Below are 21,478 nucleotides of genomic sequence, written 5' to 3'. Positions count from 1 at the left end.
TGTATTTATCTTTGACCATTTATTTATTTTTATAAATTTATTTTTTATTTATTTATTTTTGGCTGCATTGGGTCTTTTTTGTTGCGTTCGGGCTTTCTCTAGTTGCAGTGAGCGGGAGCTACTCTTCATTGTGGTGCGTGCACTTCTCATTGCGATGGCTTCCCTGTTGCAGAGCAAAGGCTCTAGGCGTACAGGCTTCAGTAGTTGTGGCACGTGGGCTGTTCCCAAACCAGGGATCAAACCCATATCCCCTGTGTTGGCAGACAGATTCTTAACCACTGTGCCACCAGGGAAGTCCCTTTGACATTTTAAAAAGCAAAAACTTGGGCTTCCCTGGTGGCGCAGTGGTTGAGAGTCCGCCTGACGATGCAGGGCACATGGGTTCGTGCCGTGGTCCGGGAGGATCCTACATGCCGCGGAGCGGCTGGGCCCGTGAGCCATGGCCGCTGGGACTGCGCGTCCGGAGCCTGTGCTCCGCGGCGGGAGAGGCCACAACAGTGAGAGGCCCATGTACCGCAAAAAAAAAAAAAAAGCAAAAACTTTATGAGTGAATATGAAGCTTTAAAAAAAAAACATGTTTGGGGGCAGTTGTTATGTCAGACAGTTTTGTTTTGTTTTGTTTTTTTGGCTGTGCCTCACAGCTTGCAGGATCTTAGTTCCCAGACCAGGGATTGAACCCTTGCCCTCGGCAGTGAAAGCACAGAGTCCTAACCACTGGACTGCTGGGGAATTCCCTCTCAGAGAGTTTTAACTCTCACCAGAGAGGCAAAAAAGTTCATGATTTTGATCTTACCATATTTTACTGATCCCCAAATGCATATTTTCCCCACATTTTCACATCTTTGAAATTGGGATGCATCTTACAATTGATGACTTTTCATAGATTAATTGGCAGCATTTTCCTGTTAATGGTACATCCAAATATTGATGTAAATGGGTCAGATCAGTTGCAGAAGAAGCAAAAATGATGAATATGTTGAGTACAGGGCTATAAAAACAGACTTAATACAGTGACATTAAAACCCTGAGACAGCAGAATCTCCATATCCTAACAAACAGTGTTTCACTTTATCCTCTAGGAGACACAGTAGGATTTCTGTTAGATTTGAATGAAAAGCAAATGATTTTCTTTTTAAATGGCAACCAGCTGCCTCCTGAGAAGCAAGTCTTTTCATCTACTGTGTAAGTACCTTCTCTCAGTCAAAAATTTGAGCAGATGCATGGAATGTACTTTTCTCCAGAAAACAAAAAAAACTTTGTCCATTTATGTAGTCAGTTGTGATGAGAAATCACTGTATTTCAAGTAATTGGAGACCCATTTGATCTTACCTAAAACCCTCCCAGAGTTTGATATAGGAAAGTAAGAGCAGGATGTTCTCTGGTTCACAGTCCTGTCTAGGTTAATAAACAGAATGTCACCCTTCTTTCTGCTCGGGTATGACTTATTCCCATTTTCTGAACACCACTTTGTGTAAGAGCTTTACTTTGTTTTTATGAATTCTCTTGACCTCTGTTTATTTTTATTTGTAGATCTGGATTTTTTGCTGCAGCTAGTTTCATGTCATATCAACAATGTGAGTTCAATTTTGGAGCAAAACCATTCAAATATCCACCATCTGTGAAATTTAGCACTTTTAATGACTACGCCTTCCTAACAGCTGAAGAGAAAATCATTTTGCCTAGGTAAGGAATCTGCAGTCAAAGAGACCACACTGGCCATGGCATAGCCAGTGTTGGGCCTTTATGGTCTTAAAGGTATCTGTAACATAATGTTGTAATCCTAGCTCCTGTTCTGGCTCAAAACGCAGGTTTGTAACGAGCCCTTCTGCAGTGTACTTCACCTTGGACTCAGTGTCCCAAGGCTTGAGAGTGGCTCAGTCAGCAGTTTCCAGATGAACTAGAAAATGTCACACAGTGATGACAGCCCTGCAGTGGCAGAGCCTCCATAATATCTCAGGAACAGAAGGGCCACTTGTATCCCAGCTCAGAGATCTGAAGTTCATTCTTAGAACTTCCTTTCACCTTGTCTTGGTGCCTGACAGGGATTCTGAACTTCAGATTCCTCTTAGTGGAAGTGTGAAGTAACACCTTTCTCATCTGTCATGCCCCATCATTTTTTTTATGTAGCCTGTCTTCTTGGATGCGGCCCATAAACAAGTCTGCCTTCTCACACACGCCCTGAAAGGTACAATCGATCCATCTAAGAGTTCCCCTGGAGGCTGGCCTTGGTTAAAAGTGCTTCAGCATTTAGTTAACCACCTCTGCAGAATTAAACTTTCCAAAAGTCAGATGGCAGTAGGCGCCAACTGTCGGAAAGTCGTCTTTTATGGGCAGCTTCTCTTGGTACCACATCACTTTCGCGCCCAAAGTGCAGCCTGCCTTGAATAAGAACAGCAGTTACAAGCTCGGGCAGTCCTATAATACACTAGACTTTGCTTTTGTGACAGTGACACCAAGACAGGAGTTGTTGGAGACTGAGTGGCCTCCTTAATGCGAAGGGGTCCTTTTTTACTCATAGAAATAGTATTCTTTTCTGACTTCAGGGTAGGAGATCATGGTCCTGTTTCTATCTGGCATTTTGTAAATTGTTCTATATTGTAAATCCTCTCTGTCTCTATCTCTTCTTCTATTCATTCTTTTTTTTTCTTCTTAAACTTTTTATTATGGAAAACTTCAGATACACACAAAAGAAAAAAAAGAATAGTACAATAAAGCACCATGTACCCACCTCTCAGCTACAGAAGTCATCCACTCATGACCACCTGCTTCTCTTACAGTTTTCCCTCATCTCTGTTAATAGCTCCATTGTCATTCCAGTTTCCCTGGCCGTAATCCTAGAGTATCCTTGACAAGGCAGGGAATGATTTTCTGCCATTTCCACGACAGATCCCTCAGCAAATCCTGTGGGCTGTGCCTTCAGAATATATCCCAAATCCAACTACTTCTTATCCCTCTCCCTGCTACCACCATGGTTGAAGCCTCCATCATTTTCCACCTGGATTGTTCTTGCCCTGCCCTTAAACTGTAGTCTCCCTGTTCCTGCCTTAACTCCCTTCGGTCTATTCAGCACAGCCTCCAGAATGTTTTTGTTACAACATAAATCAGATCATGCACTTCTGTGCTGAAAAGACTCTAGTGGCTTCCTCTCACTTAAGGTAAAAGCTTAAATCCTCTATACGATTTGTCCCCTCCTCTCCTCCATTACTTCTCTGACCTCCGACCCTCTCCCATATGCTCCTGCTCTTTCAGCCATCCTGGCCTCCTTGCTGCTCCTGAAACATACCAGGTCTACTATTGTAGCCCCAGGGCCTTTGCACTAGAATGTTCTGATGTGTGTTTTCCAGGACCACTGAGCAGTTAACTCAATTCTGACACTGTCTAACTGGAGATAGCATCAGATCCCACTGGTGAAGGACTCAGTCCTGCAAAGACTGCCCTTTTCTCCCACTTTAGATGCCAGTCACAAGTCCAGGTTATGACCAAGTGGCTGTAAATTGGAGGCTCCCATGACCTCCTCCTTGGGTTTGATTAATTTGCTAGAGCTGCCACCACAGAACTCAGGAAAGCAGTTTACTTCTTACTAGGTTACCGGTTTATTAGAATAGTATATAACTCAGGAACAGGCTATCTGTGCATGCCAATCTCCCTGCCTCTCACTTGTTCACCAGCCCTGAAACTCTTTGAACCTTGTCCTTTTCGGTTGGTAGGGAGGCTTCATTACACAGGGCTGGTTCATTAAATCATTGGCCTTTGATGATGGAACTCAGTCTCCAGCCCACTTCCCATCCCAGGAGGTGGGGCAGAGGAGAGAGGAGGGAACTGAAAAGTTCCAACCTTCTAATCACCTGGTTGGTTCCCAGTCCCATCCTTAGGTACCTAGCGGGCTTTTTAAAAGCCGCCTCATTAACAGAACAAAAGACCTTTCTAGCTCTCTTAACTTATGAATCATCGAGGGTTTTAGGAATCTGTGCCAGGAATGCAGATGTAAACAAAATATATTTTTTATCATAAATCACAATTTCTCTCCAAGATGCCCGCAAGCTCACTCTCTCACTCCCTTCATGTCTTCACTTAAACGTCATCTTAGTGAGATTTTCCCTAGCTGCCGTATTTAAAATTATAACTCCCTGCCTCTCACATACACACTCCTTATTCTTCTCCCTGCTTTATTTTTCTTCACACTACTCATTAGCATTTAAAAATCTGCCTATCTTACTTTTTAATCTGATTTATTGTCTGTTTCCCCCCACTGGAGTGTAAACTCTCTGAAGGCAGGGATATTTTTTTAGTCCTCTCTTCACTGCTGAATCTCCAAAGCTTGGAACAGTGCCTGGCACATAATAAGGCCTTATGTGAATTGAACGAATGTTTCCTGTTTCTCTTGGCCATCCATCAGGCTGTACCTTCAGCAGAGCAGTTCTGCATGTCTGCTTTTCCATTCCAAGCTGAGTGAAAGTATAATGCGAGGCTTCTAACCCAAGGTGTCTGGACTTCCAGGGTGGCTATGATGAGCTGTCATAAACACGTTGAAAATTGTGTGTGCGCATTTTTCTTGGGAAACGCTCTATGCGTTTCCTCAAACTCTTAGAATGTGTGACTTAAAATGTTAAAATTTGCTGGTAGGGACTTCCCTGGTGGTCCAGTGGGTAAGATTCCGCACTTCCAATGCAGGGTTCGATCCCTGGTCAGGGAACTAGATCCTGCATGCATGGTGTAACCAAGAATTCCGAGTGCCGAAACTAAGACCCGGCACAGCCGAGATAGACAAGATAGATAGATAGATGATAGATAGATAGGTAAACAAAAAATTTTTTTAATTTGCTGGTAAAATAAAAAAAGCACTGGACTTAGAACCAAAAGACTTAAATTTGATTCCTGAATCTGTTTACTGTGTCTGACCCATACAAATCATTTCCTTGTCTGTGACCTTATGCAAATCATTTCCTGCCCTTTTCTTTGTAAAATGGGAATGACCATGCCTCCTTCATTCTCTATTTTAGAAAATCATTGAAAGATTGAAATGAGATGTCTTGTGTGAAAACTTTACTGAACAAAGCTTAGGGAATACATGGTAGACTCACATGTGCAGAGCATTTTCAAGGCACTTCGTATGCATCACTGCTAACAGGCCCCATTTATTTGTTGACAAAATGAGTTTCAAACTGTGTTTTCTACTCAGGCACAGGCGTCTTGCTCTGTTGAAGCAAGTTAGTATCCGGGAAAACTGCTGCTCCCTGTGTTGCGATGAGGTAGCAGACACACAATTGAAGCCATGTGGACACAGGTAAGAGGGTTTGTTTGGTCATTTCCTCTTTTGTACATTATATTAGACCAAGTTTCATCCTGTTCCTGAATTGCTTTTTACAGTGTTACCAGTTCCATAGCTGTTCATCAAGGTTTATAATATCCAAAGTGGGCTGAATGAGGAATTAGAGTTTGCCAAGTAGTACATGGCTGTCTTCCAGAAAGTACCTGAAATAGAAGAAGCTGCTTGATATGGAAGGCCTGTTTTTGTTTTACTTAATTTACTCAACACTATAGTTTAAACAGTTTTTATTCACAAAATGTAAAAGGTTTAATGCTAATTATGAGCCTCTTGGGAAATCCCTTTTAGTTTTAGAGCCTTCTCATTTACTTATTATTCACCCTCCTAAGCATTGAGATGGCAGCACCTCCCTGCCATCTAACCAAATTTCAGTTGTATGAGACAAGGGCAGCCTGGATCCTATAGAACAGAGTGTCTAAGACATCAGCAAGAGCAGCAAGTAAGACAGTCCCTAAAAAGGCCATCCCAACTAAGGTTAGAAAGGGGAAGAGGAGTTGGGCAGTGTGCTGGCCTTGGCCTAGCCCGGGCTTGTGTGCTGATTGTATATGAGCAATACCTATGCTGGTGTTCCAGGCCAGCTCCCTGTAATTCATCACATCCCATACCCTGCCTTGCTCTTATTCTTGACATAGCTTTAGCTAGCAGGTCGCCTACGGGGCCAGAGCCTGGAGTGATGGACCCCAGTTTGTCTCCCCCAGGTCTGACTCAGCCTGAGCCCCTGACTCTGCCTCTGTGCATTTGCCATCTTATGAAATGGGTTGTTATCTAATCGTCTGGTAAGGGACATACATGCAGTGAGTTTATCTCATTTCACCACTAGCTATACCAGTCTCTCTTCTGAAAGAAAGGCACCGTGACTCCAGCTGTGATTATTCCTCTGTATCAACTCTCTAGCCCAGAGTGCCTGAGGATCTGGGCTTATTCATCTCTGAGCTTTCTGGCCCTTCTTGGTGGTTTTGTGCACAATAAGGGCTCATGAAAGAGGGCTGAAATCTAAAAACTTAGAACCAGGTATCTTAAGTATGACCAGTCTCCTTACTAGATATATCCAAAACAGAGTTGGAAGAGGAAATAAAAGAATTATAAGAAAATTTAGCTCCACTTTCAGCAACAACAACAATTTTAGAAGGGTAGAGGTTAAGAAGAGAAATCTGGCTAAATGGAATGACATGAGCCAACCCCTAGAAGAGACTGAAAATCTAAGCCTTCCTGTTACCGTAGAAGAAATTGAGATGATTATCAAAGCTACCTTTGCCTCTGCCACTAAAAGCACTAAGCCCAGATGGTTTCACAGGTGAATTCTTTCAAACTTTCAGGGAATAGATAGATTCTATTTAAACTTCTCCAGACCACAGAGATAATAGGAAAACTACGATATTCTTTTTACAAAGCCTGCATCGTAATCATATGAAAAGCTGACAAAACACACAAAAAAAGAAAACTTATGTGGGACTTCCCTCGTGGTCCAGTGGTTAAGACTTTGCCTTCCAATGTAGGGGGTGCGGGTTCGATCCCTGGTCTGGAAGCTAAGATCCCACATGCCTCACGGCCAAAAAACCAAAACGTAAGACAGAAGCAATATTGTAACAGATCCAATAAAGACTTTAAAAATGGTCCACATAAAAAAAAAATCTTAAAAAAAAAGGAAAGAAAACTTATGAATATAAACCTAAAAATCCTAAATAAATTATTACCAAATAGGACCCAGCAACACAACCAAGGGGGCTTATTTCAGGAATGCAAGGTTAGTACAATATAGGAAATCAATTCATATAATTTCCCAAATAGGCCAAGGGACAGTGGAGCAAAGAATTAACACTTGCTCCAAAAATGCTGAAAAGGTATTTGTTAAAATTCAGTATCCATCCCAAATGGATGGAATACTGCAAAACAGAAATGGATGTAGGGAATAAAATCATATAAAATAAGAATGGATGGATACTTCCTTAGCAATATAAAAGATGTATATATCTCAGCCAAACACTAGCATCTTTTTAATGGTGTCACACTGGAAGCATTGCAAGAGATGCTGGAGACAAGACAAGGATGCCTGCTATCACCACTGTGACTTGCACTGTATAAGCTAAAACAGTTAGACAAGAAAGAGAAAAGGGATTAAAACTGGAAAAAGGAGCAAAATCATCATTTGGAGATAATAGATTACATAGGTAGATATCAGGAGAATTGACTAAAAGCCTATTAGAATCATTGTGACAATTGAATAAGCTAGCTGGTTACAAAAAATAACTTAAAACAATAGCTTTCTATATATAAATAACAACTAATTAGAACAAATATTTGAAGGTCCCTTTTACAATAGACAAAAAAAAGGCTTAAGAATACATTCCAAGAAATATATGGTGCCTATCTGAAGAAAACTTTTAAACTACCAAGGAATGTAAAGAAGACTTGAATAACTGGATCTGGTCTTGGATAGGAAGACCTCTTAGTGTCGTAAACGTGACAGTTTTCCCTAAACTCTAAGTTTAATTTGGTCCATATAAAAAGGACAACATGGGGCTTCCCTGGTGGCGCATTGGTTGAGAGTCCGCCTGCCAATGCAGGGGACATGGGTTCGTGCCTCGATCTGGGAAGATCCCACATGCCGCGGAGCGGCTGGGCCCGTGAGCCATGGCCGCTGAGCCTGCACGTCCGGAGCCTATGCTCCGCAATGGGAGAGGCCACAACAGTGAGAGGCCCGCGTACCGAAGAAAAAAAAAAAAAAGGACAACATGGGTTTTCGGGGTTGGTTTTTATTTTTCTGGAAATAGAAATGCTAACTTAAAAGTTTATGATACTAAGACAAGAAAATTCTGAAAAAGAAGAGTTATGGAGAGGACCAACCCTACCTACCACATCTTAAAATATATTAAAAGAAATGTTAAATTTGCAACAACATGGATGGACCTGGAAGGTATTAGGCTTAGTGAAATAAGTCAGACAAAGAAAGACAAATACTGTATATTATCACTTATATGTGGAATCTAAAATAAAACAAACGAGTGAATATAACAAAACAGAAACAGACTTACAGATACAGAGAACAAACTAGCAGTTACCAGTGGGAAGAGGGCGGGAGCTAGATAGGGGCAGGGGATTAAGAGGTCCGAACTACTATGTATAAAATAAATAAGCTATGAGGATATATTGTCCAGCACAGGGACGATAGCCAATATCTTTTTTTTTTATGTATTTATTTATTTATTTTTGGCTGCGTCTGGTCTTAATTGAGGCACGCAGGATCTTTCGTTTTGGTGCACAGGCTTCTCTCTAGTTGTGGCGTGCGGACTCCAGAGTGTGAGGGCTCTGTGGTTGCAGTGTACAGGGGCTTTCTAGTTGTGGGGAGCAGGATCAGTAGTTGCGGCGCTAGGGCTTAGTTGCCCCGTGGCATGTGGGATCTTAGTTCCCCGACCAGGGATCAAACCTGCGTCCCTTGCACTGGAAGGCAGATTCTTAACTGCTGGACCACCAGGGAAGTCCCTAGCTTTAATTGGAGTATAATTTATAAAAAATTTTAATCACTATGTTGTACGCCTGAAACTAATACAATAATGTAAATCAACTATACTTAAAGAAAGGTTAATAGTTTTGCCCCAGTATATGAAAAGAATGACACAACAATGGAACAGAAGCCCAGAAATAGAACTGACTACAAAGAAAAATTTAACGTATGATAAAGGCATCATGTCAAATCTGTGGTGAGAGAAGGACTATTCAGCAAATGATATTGGGATAGATGGCTAGCTGTCTGGGAAAAAATAGCATTGTATCTCTACCTACATATACACATCTGTATGTATAGGCTATGTACATATAGACTTTCTGGAAGAATGCACATGAACTTTTAACTTATTCCTCAGAAGAGGAAGATTGAGGATCAGAAATGGAAGAGAGACTTGCTGTTTATATATTTACTTTTTGTTTTAGCCATGTGCGATTATTACCCTTTCAGTTAACATGCTTGTTAACATTTTAGGTGGAGTCAGCAGATTGTCAGTCTGACCTTTTGAAGCACTGACCTAACTGGCATTTATGTCTTTCTCCTCAGTGACCTGTGCATGGATTGTGCCTTGCAACTGGAGACCTGCCCATTGTGTCGTAAAGAAATAGTGTCTAGAGTCAGACAGATTTCTCATATTTCATGACACACGTGAAGAGGCATCATGGACTTACTTCTACTCAATTCCAGCCAATGTTGAAAAGAAAAACAAAGAAAAAAAATTTCTCAAATCAGTTGTACGCACATTGAAACTTATAGCCATGGCCAGATTTTATGCTAAAAAACGATAGTTTGTCAAAGACAAAATTCTCCTAGAATCTAACCCAACTTGCCAGCCCTGAGAAATTCCTTTTAAGACCAAGGAGAGCTGAATGCTAACAGCTAGGCCTGCAGTACTTCCATGAGAAACAATAGGAGACAATGCCCTCCTGAGTGTTGAAACCACACCGGATTTCTCCAGGTTAGGTTCATTTGATTGTTTAACACAGGATGTTTTGTCTCATATTCTAAAGTTTTTATTTTGGGCAAAAGTCATTATGGAGAAGTAAATGACAGCGTTTCTGGGTTAAGCATAACTTCCCATTGGTCAGAGAGCCACCGGTGTGTTAAGCATGGATATTGCAAGACTTGAAGCTATGAAACTAGAATCACACAGGTCAATACTACAAGCAACATGGAGGGCCTGAAAGAAGGTGCACAGACTGTAGGAAAAAACCCAAATTTTTGATATTTCAGTGATTCCAAAGAACATTCTAGTTTTTTTTAACTGCAGAAAATTGGTGGTATTTTCACATTCATGGTGTTTTTATCCAATTTCAGTACCCACATTTTGTGAGGAAAAAATGTTTTAACAACGCAGGAGGAATTCTTAAATTAATCGCAATGTTAGACTGGAGAAAATTTGGTATTTAGGGTATTTTTAAGCTACCATCAAATGAGGTCTCTCTGTTTTTTGTTTAAAAAAATTTTTTTTAATCAGTATTGTTTTGGGAAGTAATATACTTTGCAACTCTTGAACCAGTAGTCTCAAAAACTCTTAGAGGTCAGTCTGAGAGCACGTATTCCTATTGTTTAAAATAAATACATGTTTTTGAATAGGAAATTCAATCATGGATTGTTGACTATGTCTTCATCCAAAGTGTTATTCCCTCTCAGGGTCTCTGGTGAAGACCTTCAAGAGTTTGGTTTTTTCTCCCAGAAAATTGGAAGGTAGAATTGTAAATTCATAGAACTTATTTTATAATGGTGTACCTCAGCAGCTGCCTTTCAATTTATGCCAAGTCCTTACTGAGTTTATACTTGAATAGTAAATATGTCTTCTGAGTTTTACAGTGTCTTAAATTCAATGCACATTTTTTTCTTCCTTTGCCACCCTTTCTTGTTTGTAGTTCATTAAATTGTCCTATTACAGACCTGATTTCCTTCCTGGCCGTACTTGTTGGGGTGCTGGATTTTTTCCATGTCTTTAGTCTTCCGTAAATTCAAAAATATATATAAATATATATATATATATATATATATATATATATATATATATATATATATATATTCTCTTCTTTAGCTTGTGGTGAATACAGTAATTTGCATTGAAGAAATAAAACATTTGTTGCCTTTTTTGACTAAGATTTCACAACTTTCATTGGTGCCTGCTGCTAAGGTTCCAAGATATTATACTCTCAGGTTTATACTTTCCAGGGTAGGACAGAATCAAGTATTAGAATTAAGAAATAAGGTTAATCACTTATTCATCCAGCAAACCTTTATTGGACACCTAATATGTTCTGGGCACTGCACCTATACGGTATACAAAACAGATCTGTTCGTGGAGCTGACATCTGGTAGTGGGGAGAAAACTATATTTTTCCTTATTGTAATAAATTTTTGGTGCCCTGAAAGAAAATAGGGTGCCTTTGGGAAAGAACAAGGGGAACCTAATTTAGATGAGGGGAAAGGGAGAAAACTCACTGAAGGAGTAATATTGGTAAAAACTTAGAGGAGGGACTTCCCTGGTGTCACAGTGGTTAAGAATCCGCCTGCCAGTGCAGGGGACACGGGTTCGAGCCCTGGTCCGGGAAGATTCCACATACCACGGAGCAACTAAGCCCCTGCGCCACAACAAGAGAGGCCACCGCAATGAGAAGCCCGCGCACCGCAACAAAGAGTAGCCCCCGCTTGCTGCAACTAGAGAAAGCCTGTGCGCAGCAAGGAAGACCCAACGCAGCCAAAAATAAATTAATTAAAAATAAATAAATAAAAAGAAATCATAAATCCATTACAAAAAAAAAAAACTTAAAGGAGGAAGTAGGACCTAGGGATATAGCCAGGCAGAGAGACTGAGGACAGGCTTCTAGGACTGGGTAGCTAGGTGAACACATTATAGGCAAAGGCCTTAACTAAGGAGGAAAGGAGCTCAGTAGGCCCCAGGATCAGATGGAAGTCCCTTGAACTAGTAAGGTAGGAACTGAGTGGGTAGAAAAGCATGCTCCAGGGTTGGAGAGGTCAGGGAACTGCTCGTGAAGGCCATGTTCAGGATTTTGTATTTTATCCTAAGTGCAATAGAAAACAAAGGAGTTTAAGCATGTAAGTATGCTTTGATAAATAAGTTTTAAAGGTGGCTCTGGCTTCTATTTGGAGAATGGAATTGGAGTGGGGTTGGAAGGGGGGCAGTATAGAGAACAAGCAAAAAATGGAAGTAATATGACCAGTAGGGAGACTTTTAAGTAGTCCAGCAGAGAGGTAAAAGTGGTCTGTAAATTCAGTGGAGAGAGAAAAAAGTAGATGGAAAAATAGGTAATTTGTAGTAATTTCTGCAATGAGTCATTGGGGAAATGACCCCGGGGTTCCAGCCAAAAAGATTTTAATAATTGCTTTGTTTTTTGAATGATATTGATAGAGCAGGATAAAGTCATGGTGCCATTTGCAGAATGCCAGGGAATGATGATTCAATCACAGAAACCAAAACAATTTCATTAGCAGAAAATGCCTTTTGCATGAATTTCAACCATCTTGATTATGTAACCAAGAAAACTAAGGTCAGCAGTTTCCAAGATTGTCCATTTTCTTGCTATTTAGTCACATAAAACAATTCTTAATGCCAACCCAAAATGAATGAAGAAAGTATTATTAATGGAAAATATTTCATATATACAAGTGAATTTTCTATTTTTCTACAAAAAGTCCGCCATTCTGTTTTCAGCAGAAAAACATCATGTTCTGATTTCCAGGAATATTATTTGACAACTCGGGGATTGGGACCATACATAACTTGATGGTTAGGCTCTTAGGAGTGGGGCAGACCCAGGTTCCAACCCCGCTATGCCGCCTATTACCTGTATGCAAGTACTTAATTTCTAGGCCTTAGTTTCCTAATATGTAAAATGGAGATAATACTTTTTAGAGTTTTGGGGGGTTTTCTCATAGGGTTTCAAGTATTTTAAAAGGAAACAATGTGTTTTTAAATGTGTATCACAGTATCTGGCACATGCCTGAATAGGTGTATACCTATTATTCTTTATTCCCACTTGTTCTTAGAGCCAGAGATGGTGAAGTGGACTAAAGAGGGCCACAAATTCTTTGACATTCCTCCCATCTATAAATGAAATTTCTGCCCCCTCCCCTTAAATCTGGGTGGGCTCTATGTTTGCTTGAACAACTGAATGCAGTGGAAGGGATACTGAGCCAGTTTCTGGTCCCAGGCCATTGAGTGACTGGCAGCTTCCACGTCCCGTCTCTTGAAATATTTGCTCTTGGACCTAGCTGCCATGGTGTGAGAAAACCCAAGCATCCATGGGAAGACCTATGTGGAGAGGAACGGTGATCACCTCCCACCTCCCAGGTCCTCTGTTCAACATCCACAACTGAGCTACCTAGCCAATACTGATTTGCCAGCCACATGAGTAAGCTTCTTGGAAGAGGCTTCTCTAGCCCCATTCCAGCTACCCTAACTGATGCCAAGTGGAACAGAGACTAGCTGTCCCTACCAAGTCCTGTCCAAATTGCAGACTAGAGAGCAAAATAATTGAGTTTTTTTTAGCCAATAAGTTTTCTGGTGGCTTGTAACAGCATTAGATAACCAGAAAAGATGAAATCAAGTTTCCTCCTCTGCTCTGATCCCATATATGTATTAGCAGTAGAACGTGTGGGCAAGTTCATTTAGTCCAGCAGAAGTAAGTGTGGTTTATAGAGAAATTAGGTCATGAGGAAATTGCTGAGTTTGCCTTGAGCTGTGTGACCAGTGTTTGACTTACAGAACTCCGTCCAGTTATTCAGCAAATCTTTCTGGATGCCTGCCTTCTACTTGGTGGTAAGCAGAAGTAGTACCTCTGAGAACTGATCTCACCCTGGATACAACTGTGTCATGGTAACCATTTTTAGTTCCACATCCCACTGATATCTATTTTATGTCCATTCAAAAATGTCAATTTATTCAGACTGGCCATCTGACCCACAGATCAAACTTAAGCCATACCTAAAATTCCTCTAGACATGTACCAGACATTTGGCCAAAAAATAAAATGCAACCGAAGAGACACAATGTCTAGTGATCCAATCAGGAGAAAACAGATCTAGGGTATCCTTTTGCAAAATTCGTCAGTTTTGGAGGGGTACTTTTCCTGGAGCAAAGTCACCTGATGTAGTTGCTCAAAGTGGTTCTGTCAACTTTTATCTTGCCTAATTACCCAAGAAACCAGTTAGTGCCGAATAATCTTTTTGATGTGAATATTATACTTATGATGTAAATTACAATACCTCCACTTCTTGCGGTGGGGCGATCCTTCCACGAGAGGGAGTAACTGTCTCGCAAATCAGAGGTCTTCATTATCTGGCTCAAAAGCTAAGGGATTGGCTCTCAAGAGATTTTCGATTTACAGTGCTCTTAAAACCCGCTTTAAACGACCTGAAGCTTCATCTTAAATCTTGTAATTCATTCCAAGTTGCAAGTGAGGAAATGAAGGCTCTCTCTGGGCTTGGATTCCTTCCTCTTCAAAATGGGGACGACGTCAGATTTAATCACCCCACAAAGTGAGTATACGTGAGAGAGCCCCTGACCTGCTCAAAGAGGTCCGACTTCCGTTCGCGACCCTCCATCCCTTTCCCTCACTTCCTCTCCCTATCTTTGCCCCGCCCCTGGCGTTTGGCAACGCACGCCTGTGATTGGCTGCTGAGAGCCGCGAGGCGGCGGAAGGGTCGCGGAGGCCTTGGTGAAGGCGGGGTGGGCGCGGTAACGGACGCCGGGACCCCCTAGGCGGCAGCGGCGAGTTAAGTGCGGCCCGGCTAGCGCGTGGCAGCAGCCAGGGAGCCTGAGGCCGGGGTGTCGTGCGCAGGCGCTACTCGGTTGGGCCGTGAACCGGCCGAGGCCTCGGCTGCGAGGCCTTCCCGATGCCGGTTGGGGCTCTGCGGAGCAGAGCGGAGGCTGCTCCCGGGCCTCGGGCGGGGTAGAAGCCCGGCGGGCCCGCTGCCCCGCGCGCGGTGGATGCGGCGTTGGCGATGGACGCGGCGGCGGCGATGGACGCTCTAGAGGAAGAGAGCTTCGCGCTGTCCTTGTGAGTGACGCCGCACGAGCCCGGGAGGCTGAAGGTCGGGGCTGCCGCCGCTTGGCCTCGGCCTCTGCCTCCGCCCTGCGAAACCAGTATCCCCGGTGTGGGTGGGAGAGCAACAAGACTCCGCCCCAGTTCCCGCGGCCGACTCTGCCGCCGCGGCGACCGCGGGGTTCAGCCCTGGAGGACAGGAGTGCAGTGCGGTGTCATGCGATGATACACGCCTCTGTCACAATGCCCCCCGCCTCCAATCCTTGGTCGTCAGCAAAACCTGGCGAGTTTGAGCTGCAGAGGCCCGACCACGGGTCAGAAGACCACCACCACTACCCCCAGGGGCTCTAATTGCCCCCCTTCCCGGCCAGTGTCTTAACCGCACCAAGTTTACGCCCGCCCACAAGCAGATTGGTGTGGGGGGATAGCGAAAATGCGGTGAGTAGGACCCCAACGAAATAAATGCGAGGAGCCTTAAGATGTCCGCTGTGAGCCTTTGCCCCTTTTATTTGTCCCTGTTGTAAGTCCTTGGGTCGTATCATGTTTTATGAAAGTGGAGCCATTGCATTCAACTTTGATGTCACAGATGTGTCAAATGTGTTTTCTTCTGTGTGGCATTGCTGAATTAGACAGTAATCATTATTAATTTTTAAAGCTAGTTGATGGGAAGTTTATTTGAAAATGTCCATAATACATTTTGAAAAAAAGAGGAATTAATCTGAAACAGCTCCTAATCCAGGCGTATTTTTCAGCTCTTCCGCCTCTGATGCAGAATTTGATGCTGTGGTTGGATATTTAGAAGACATTATCATGGGTAAGCTTCCTTGCCTGTGCTTTTTAGGTTTTAGGCCCTTGCTTTTAAGGACGTTGAAATCCATTTGGAGAGTTAATTTTCAAAAAGAGAGAAAACATGAAGCTGCATGTAATGTTTAATGTAACGTACTGTAATACAAAGTAAGCCTTATTGTGCTTTGCTTTACAGGCTACAGCCCCTACTCCTTTAAGTAACTAGTAACCATAGATTCAGTCCCCTGAAGGGACTTACTCAGGTAATGGGGCACCTTGAAGTTATGGGGCTCTTGGCAAAACTTCAGAAAATATTAACCTAGTTTATTTCAGAGAGTAAAATCAATTTTTAGTCTTGTGTTTTAATATTTTGTGATATAAATCACAGTGTAATACCATAGCCATTGGGACTTACCTGGTGGCGCAGTGGTTAAGTTTGTCTACCAGTGCATGGAACACGGGTTCGAGCCCTGGTCCAAGAAGATCCCACATGCCGCAGAGCAGCTAAGCCCGTGTGTCACAACTGCTGAGCCCGCGAGCCACAACTACTGAAGCCTGCGCCCTAGAGCCTGTGCTCTGCAACAAGAGAAGCCACCGCGATGAGAAGCCTGCGCACCTCAAGGAAGAGTAGCCCCCAGCTCGCCACAACCAGAGAAAGCCTGCACACAGCAGCGAAGACCCAGCGCAGCCAAAAATTAATTAATTAATTTAAAAATACCATAGCCATAGCACACATGTTCGTGAGGAACAAGATGTCATACTTCAGCTGGGTTCTGAGTTCGAATTTGTGGATTCATTTTGGCATCCATAAGTCCTGCTAAGTAATAAGCAGTAATAGGCACCAACCATTTAAGACAAATATGTGGGAGAGAAAAATTTGAGAAAATCTTGTCTGTTGACTTTAAGTTTTCTGAGAATTAGGAAAAGAACACTGTTGTTTGGTGTTACTAGCTGTATTTCTTAGCCTTGTTTAGTGAAAAATCATTGACCAAGTTTTTATACCTTCGGGTCCTGTAAAGGTTCATACCCTTAACTCCTAAATGCAAATGTTTCACTGTTAAGATCCCATGTGGATCTGAGGATTTCTGGGGAATGCTGAGGAATACTTTCTTTTGGCCTCTATGAGTAACCTGTGTGCTGTGGGAAAGCCCAGGGTATTTATTCCAAAGTCTAGGTCATTTATGAAGCTTTCCTTTTATTTTTAGAAGTTATATTCTGTTTGGTTGTTAAAATACCCTAAATACCATAAACCTTAATGTTTGCTATGAACCAATCTCTATACATGAATTCTCATCTAAATTCCACATAGCAAGTCTTACAGGATAGGTACTCTGATCATCCTCATTTTTCCAATGAAGAAACTGGGGCTTAGAGAAATTAAGTAACAGGCCGAAGGTCACACAGTTGTAAGTGGCCGAGGTGGGATTTGAACCCAGGTAGTCTAGCCTCTATCAGAGCCCATGCATTTAATCACTACACTGTTTACACCACTGCTGCTGAAATTATATTAAGACAACCCTTTGTGGAGTTCCCAAGCCACCCTGGTTAAAGTGGACTAGAGGATAGTGGTGGTTGCACAGCAGCGTGAAGGCTCTTCATGCCGCGAAACTGTACGGTTAACACCTTCAGCTTTCCCCTCCTAGAGACTGGCCATCCATAAAGCAGTTCTGCTGACATTTCTTCCTGCCTGTTTAGAAATCAGAATGGTTTTTAGTCTCCACTAAAAAGAGTACATTTTTCCTATTGCGGTTCAGATGATGAGTTCCAGTTATTACAGAGGAATTTCATGGACAAGTACTACCAGGAGTTTGAAGACACAGAAGAGAATAAGCTCACCTATACACCTATTTTTAATGAATATGTAAGTGGATTCCTGTTTCTCTTACTGGAGATTAGGATTTCTTTAAATTATGAATTTAGGATCAAATGATGTTGAAATCTGCTCAACTTAATCTGCCATCAGCACCCTGCCGGGAAGCCTAATTAGAATCTGATTTAGTCTTCACCTCCTGTTGTTTTCCTCTGCACAGTTCTTGGGGCTGTTTTCCAAATATTTAATGACTTCGTCTTCTGTTTTAAAACATGTTTGGCTTTATCATAATCCTGCTTTCAGTTACAGTATATGGATTCACCATACCTTGCACTTACATACTTTTGACCTTTTGGGCTTTCACACACTATTTTTTCCTACTACATAATCCAGTCAGGTATGCAAGACTGTTTGATAAAAGTGAAAACCAAGACCAAGATCACTAAGTAGTTGGTGGCAAAACCAAGACTAGAACCCAGGAACCTCGACTCTTGACCCCTTGGGTCTTTGCCCTATGCCAAGGCCTCGTGCAGCCTCCTGTTATGATCTCATCGGTCCGAGAAGAGGTTTGAGCCTCCAGGACTTTCTTCCCTTAACATAGAAGTGTGGCAGAGTCGAAGAAGGTTTCTTAAGCCAAGCCTCAGCTTTTAAGGAACCTGCGATTACCTCCAACTGTGTGCTTTTTTATATGTTCTTTCCGCACAGATTCGGTCTACCCAGGCAGAAAAGCCCCCACTTACTTCACTCCTCCCTTCCCGCCGTGGGGAGTGGGAGCCCTTCTGCTCCCTATCCCTACCCACCTTGGAGCATTCCTCGTTACATCGTAATTACCTGCAAATGCCTCTCCCACGGGTGGGCCAGGGCACAGGGGGTGTGCTCACTGAGGACAGGAGCTGGGTTTGGGTTTGGGTTCTCTGGGTTCTCCCAGCACTCGCGGGGAGCCAGGCACACAGAATAGGCTCTTAGGAAATGTTTTCAAAGGGCTGAAGGACAGGCTTTCTGAAGAGAAGCTTTGTTTTCTTAAAGCACAGTCTGACCAAGATCCTTTCCACTGTTAGATTTCTTTGGTAGAAAAGTATATAGAAGAACAGCTGTTGGAGCGGATTCCTGGATTTAACATGGCGGCTTTCACTACAACTTTACAGTGAGTTGAGCTTGACTCTGCTTTCTTACGTCTTTTTACCCTCAACTCTGAAAGAACACCCTCCCCCTTGTTTTCCTCAGTGCTTAAATATCAAGCTTTAGAGCACTTGGTTAGGTCCTGGGTGGGAGGCCCCTCCAGACCTTTGAGGGAAATCTCGAAGAGACACTCTGTATCATCATTCATTCATGAAGCAGCCCCTTTTCTTTTGCAGGCACCATAAAGATGAAGTGGCCGGTGACATTTTCGACATGCTGCTCACGTTTACGGATTTTCTGGCTTTTAAAGAAATGTTTCTGGACTATAGAGCAGTAAGTTCCTCTGTCTGTTTAGTCACAGTGAACTGCTTAGAAAGTTCCAAGTAGACCTGTCGAGCACAAACCACCCCCTGTGCTCCTCTCTGTAAGACTGGCCAGTATCAGCAGAGCAAGCTGCTGTCCTCTGCTGGCCGGGGCCTGGGACCCTTAACAAGGAATTACATTCTCATGGTTTTGGTGAAACAGGTCCCAGGCACCTTATAGGGTTCCTAAATAATCAAAAGGACAAAGCCAAAAAACAGGTCTGATTGCCTTGCTTTTCTTGGAGTACAGGTTCTTAATAGGAAAAAGAAATGTTTTTCAGTGAAGAGAGGTCATTTTTTTGTTTTTTTGGCTGCGCCTCGTGGCATGTGGGATCTTAGTTCCCCAACCAAGGGACCAGGGATCGAACCCGTGCCCCCTGCAGTGGAAGCGTGGAGTCTTAACCACTGGACTGCCAGAGAAGTCCCCAAGAGGTGCATTTTTAAAGAGTGACCAGCTCTGAATAAAAATGCAAAATCACTCGCTCTTCCTGTGTGCTCCCTGGTGGCCCACCCTGAACACTTCCTTCCCTGTTATGAGCTAGAAAGGACTTTTTTTTGTCTCTTGCCTCTTAAAGTTGCTCTCTTCTCATGTAGGAAAAAGAAGGCCGGGGACTGGACTTAAGCAGCGGTTTAGTGGTGACTTCATTGTGCAAATCATCTTCTATGACAGCTTCCCAGAACAATCTGCGGCCCTAGGTCCCACCTCCAGGTAATGGGATCTTTCTAGACATCACCAGCCCAATAGACTGGGAGAGGCTTTGGCTGATGTTGTCTGAAGAATACATCTTGGAATCACTGACTCTGTTCTGCAACTCTTTGTTAATGTTAAGTATTGATGGGTCAGAAGAAAATGACCCGACCTTCCTGGGACACGTGCTTGTCTTCAGTAACCCTAGTACTCCTCCCTGAGTAGACACCTCTTTCAGGAGCTTCTGAGTCTGGCTCCTGCACCAAGCCCAAGTCCAGCATTCCACCTGGGGGGCACTTCCCCAGCATATGTGTTGGTGTGTCCTTGTTGGAAGAACCCACCATCACCAACTCTCTTGGCCCAGCAGGCCTTGCATGTCCCACCAGGCATTTTTTTTTTGCGGTATGTGGGCCTCTCACTGCTGTGGCCTCTCGCGTTGCGGAGCCCAGGCTCCGGACGCACAGGCTCAGCGGCCATGGGTCATGGGCCCAGCCGCTCCGCAGCATGTGGGATCTTCCCGGACCAGGGCACGAACCCGTGTCCCCTGCATCGGCAGGCGGACTCTCAACCACTGCGCCACCAGGGAAGCCCTCCCACCAGGCTTTTTGTGCACTCACAGCTTTTTATATGGGTCAGAGTTTCAGTCCTGCAGCCTCAGTGGGGTTTTTGACTGGGAGTATTTATCTAGGGTTTAACTCAAGCTAGGTACCCATCTCAAGATTTCTGAAACTCCTACTATCACAGCTAGTCTTGGCGGTAGGAATCGACTTAGAGAGTTGTCCTTTACCTCAAAAGGTACTTGTGAAAATCAGTTCCTAGTCTTACACGTACAGTCCTTGTATCACTTTACTGTCTTCTACTGGTCCTGATGTAGTCCCATTGTTTCTATAACTCTCATTTATGTGTTTTTGAAAACATTTTTATAAATGAATACTCAGGCTAACCTAGTGGATATAATCTTGGAACTTCCATGATTACCCACTTCAAGATCAAAGTATTATATTGCTGTGTGCTTTTTAGCTGTTAGTGCTATGAAAGCAAAAATGCTTTCCATGTTGGTGTTCCTATTTTACTGGGCACCAATGAATGTATGCTGGAAGTGGTCTAAAAGGTTTCCTTTTCTTAGAGCATGTTAGTATTTGTGCAGGTTTGCTTAAAACCCTTTCTATGTAGAACAGCTCCTTAGGTTTTCTGTTGGGGTAGGGGCTCTGCACTTCCTTCTTGCTGTCAAAATAATCCTACCAAGATAGTGTTCCACTGGTCTAGCTCAGTAGGAGACAGCAAACAGCTTTACTGGTCATCTGCTTGGATTTAGTACACTGGTTTAGTACAATGTTTGATAGAACATTACTGACCAGAAAACATGGATGTCACCTCTCTAGAAAGAAAAACTATAGTAGTTCAATTCCCAATGTATACCTTAGTTGTTTTTTTGTTGCTTTTTTTATTTTTAAAGTAAAAATAAGACTCTCTACTGACTTTTCACTTGGCTGTTCTGGTTTTAAAGGATGAGCTAGCTGTAGGCTGTGCGTTTTTCTGTACCAACGTGGCGCTTATTAAATACTTTTGTACCATGAGTAAAATTTCAGGTGTTTTGAAAAAAACAAAAACCATCTTTCTAAATGAGTCATCCCTTCTTTACTATTGCTGCTGCCATCAGGTTATCAGTACTTTGGTCTTTCAAGACGAAGTCTTTTTAAAACACTTCGTCTCCTGGCCTTGCCTACCCTTCTTGCTCTTTTTATAAACGGGACTGCCCATCGCAGGCCAGGCATGTTGGAAGCACTTGATGAAGAATCCCTCTATTCAGTCTGGCTGAGAAAAGGCAGGTGGACAAAGATGAAATTATGAAAAGTGAA

At 42.9% G+C, this 21,478-nt stretch overlaps 2 protein-coding genes across 3 annotated transcripts in view; both read left to right on the top strand.

Moving 5' to 3' along the window:
- RSPRY1 (ring finger and SPRY domain containing 1) overlaps positions 1-10,799 on the top strand; it is a 46,550-nt gene extending 35,751 nt beyond the window's left edge. Inside the window, exons 12-15 of the mRNA XM_082862758.1 lie at positions 1,080-1,182; positions 1,531-1,683; positions 5,180-5,284; positions 9,375-10,799. Of these exons, the coding sequence (XP_082718884.1) occupies positions 1,080-1,182; positions 1,531-1,683; positions 5,180-5,284; positions 9,375-9,471 (458 nt within the window). The 3' untranslated portion in view covers positions 9,472-10,799. The remainder of the gene's footprint in view (positions 1-1,079; positions 1,183-1,530; positions 1,684-5,179; positions 5,285-9,374) is intronic.
- A 3,714-nt stretch (positions 10,800-14,513) lies between these two features.
- On the top strand, positions 14,514-21,199 carry ARL2BP (ARF like GTPase 2 binding protein). Of its 2 annotated transcripts, none has more exons than XM_082862158.1 (6): positions 14,514-14,869; positions 15,607-15,668; positions 17,395-17,501; positions 18,509-18,594; positions 18,806-18,902; positions 19,526-21,199. In XM_082862158.1, the coding sequence occupies exons 1-6, from the start codon at positions 14,814-14,816 to the stop codon at positions 19,625-19,627; spliced, it is 510 nt and encodes a 169-aa protein (XP_082718284.1). In that variant the 5' UTR covers positions 14,514-14,813; the 3' UTR covers positions 19,628-21,199. The 2 variants fall into 2 exon arrangements, with proteins under 2 accessions (XP_082718284.1, XP_082718285.1); XM_082862159.1 differs by lacking the exon at positions 14,514-14,869 and adding an exon at positions 14,885-15,292.
- Positions 21,200-21,478: the final 279 nt, after the last annotated feature.

Source organism: Leucopleurus acutus (genome assembly GCF_964270905.1).
Source record: "Leucopleurus acutus genome assembly, chromosome: 20".
NCBI classification, from domain to species: domain Eukaryota; kingdom Metazoa; phylum Chordata; class Mammalia; order Artiodactyla; family Delphinidae; genus Leucopleurus; species Leucopleurus acutus.
Note: the sequence above shows the minus strand (reverse complement) of the source record. Positions and strands in the feature narration are given on the sequence as shown.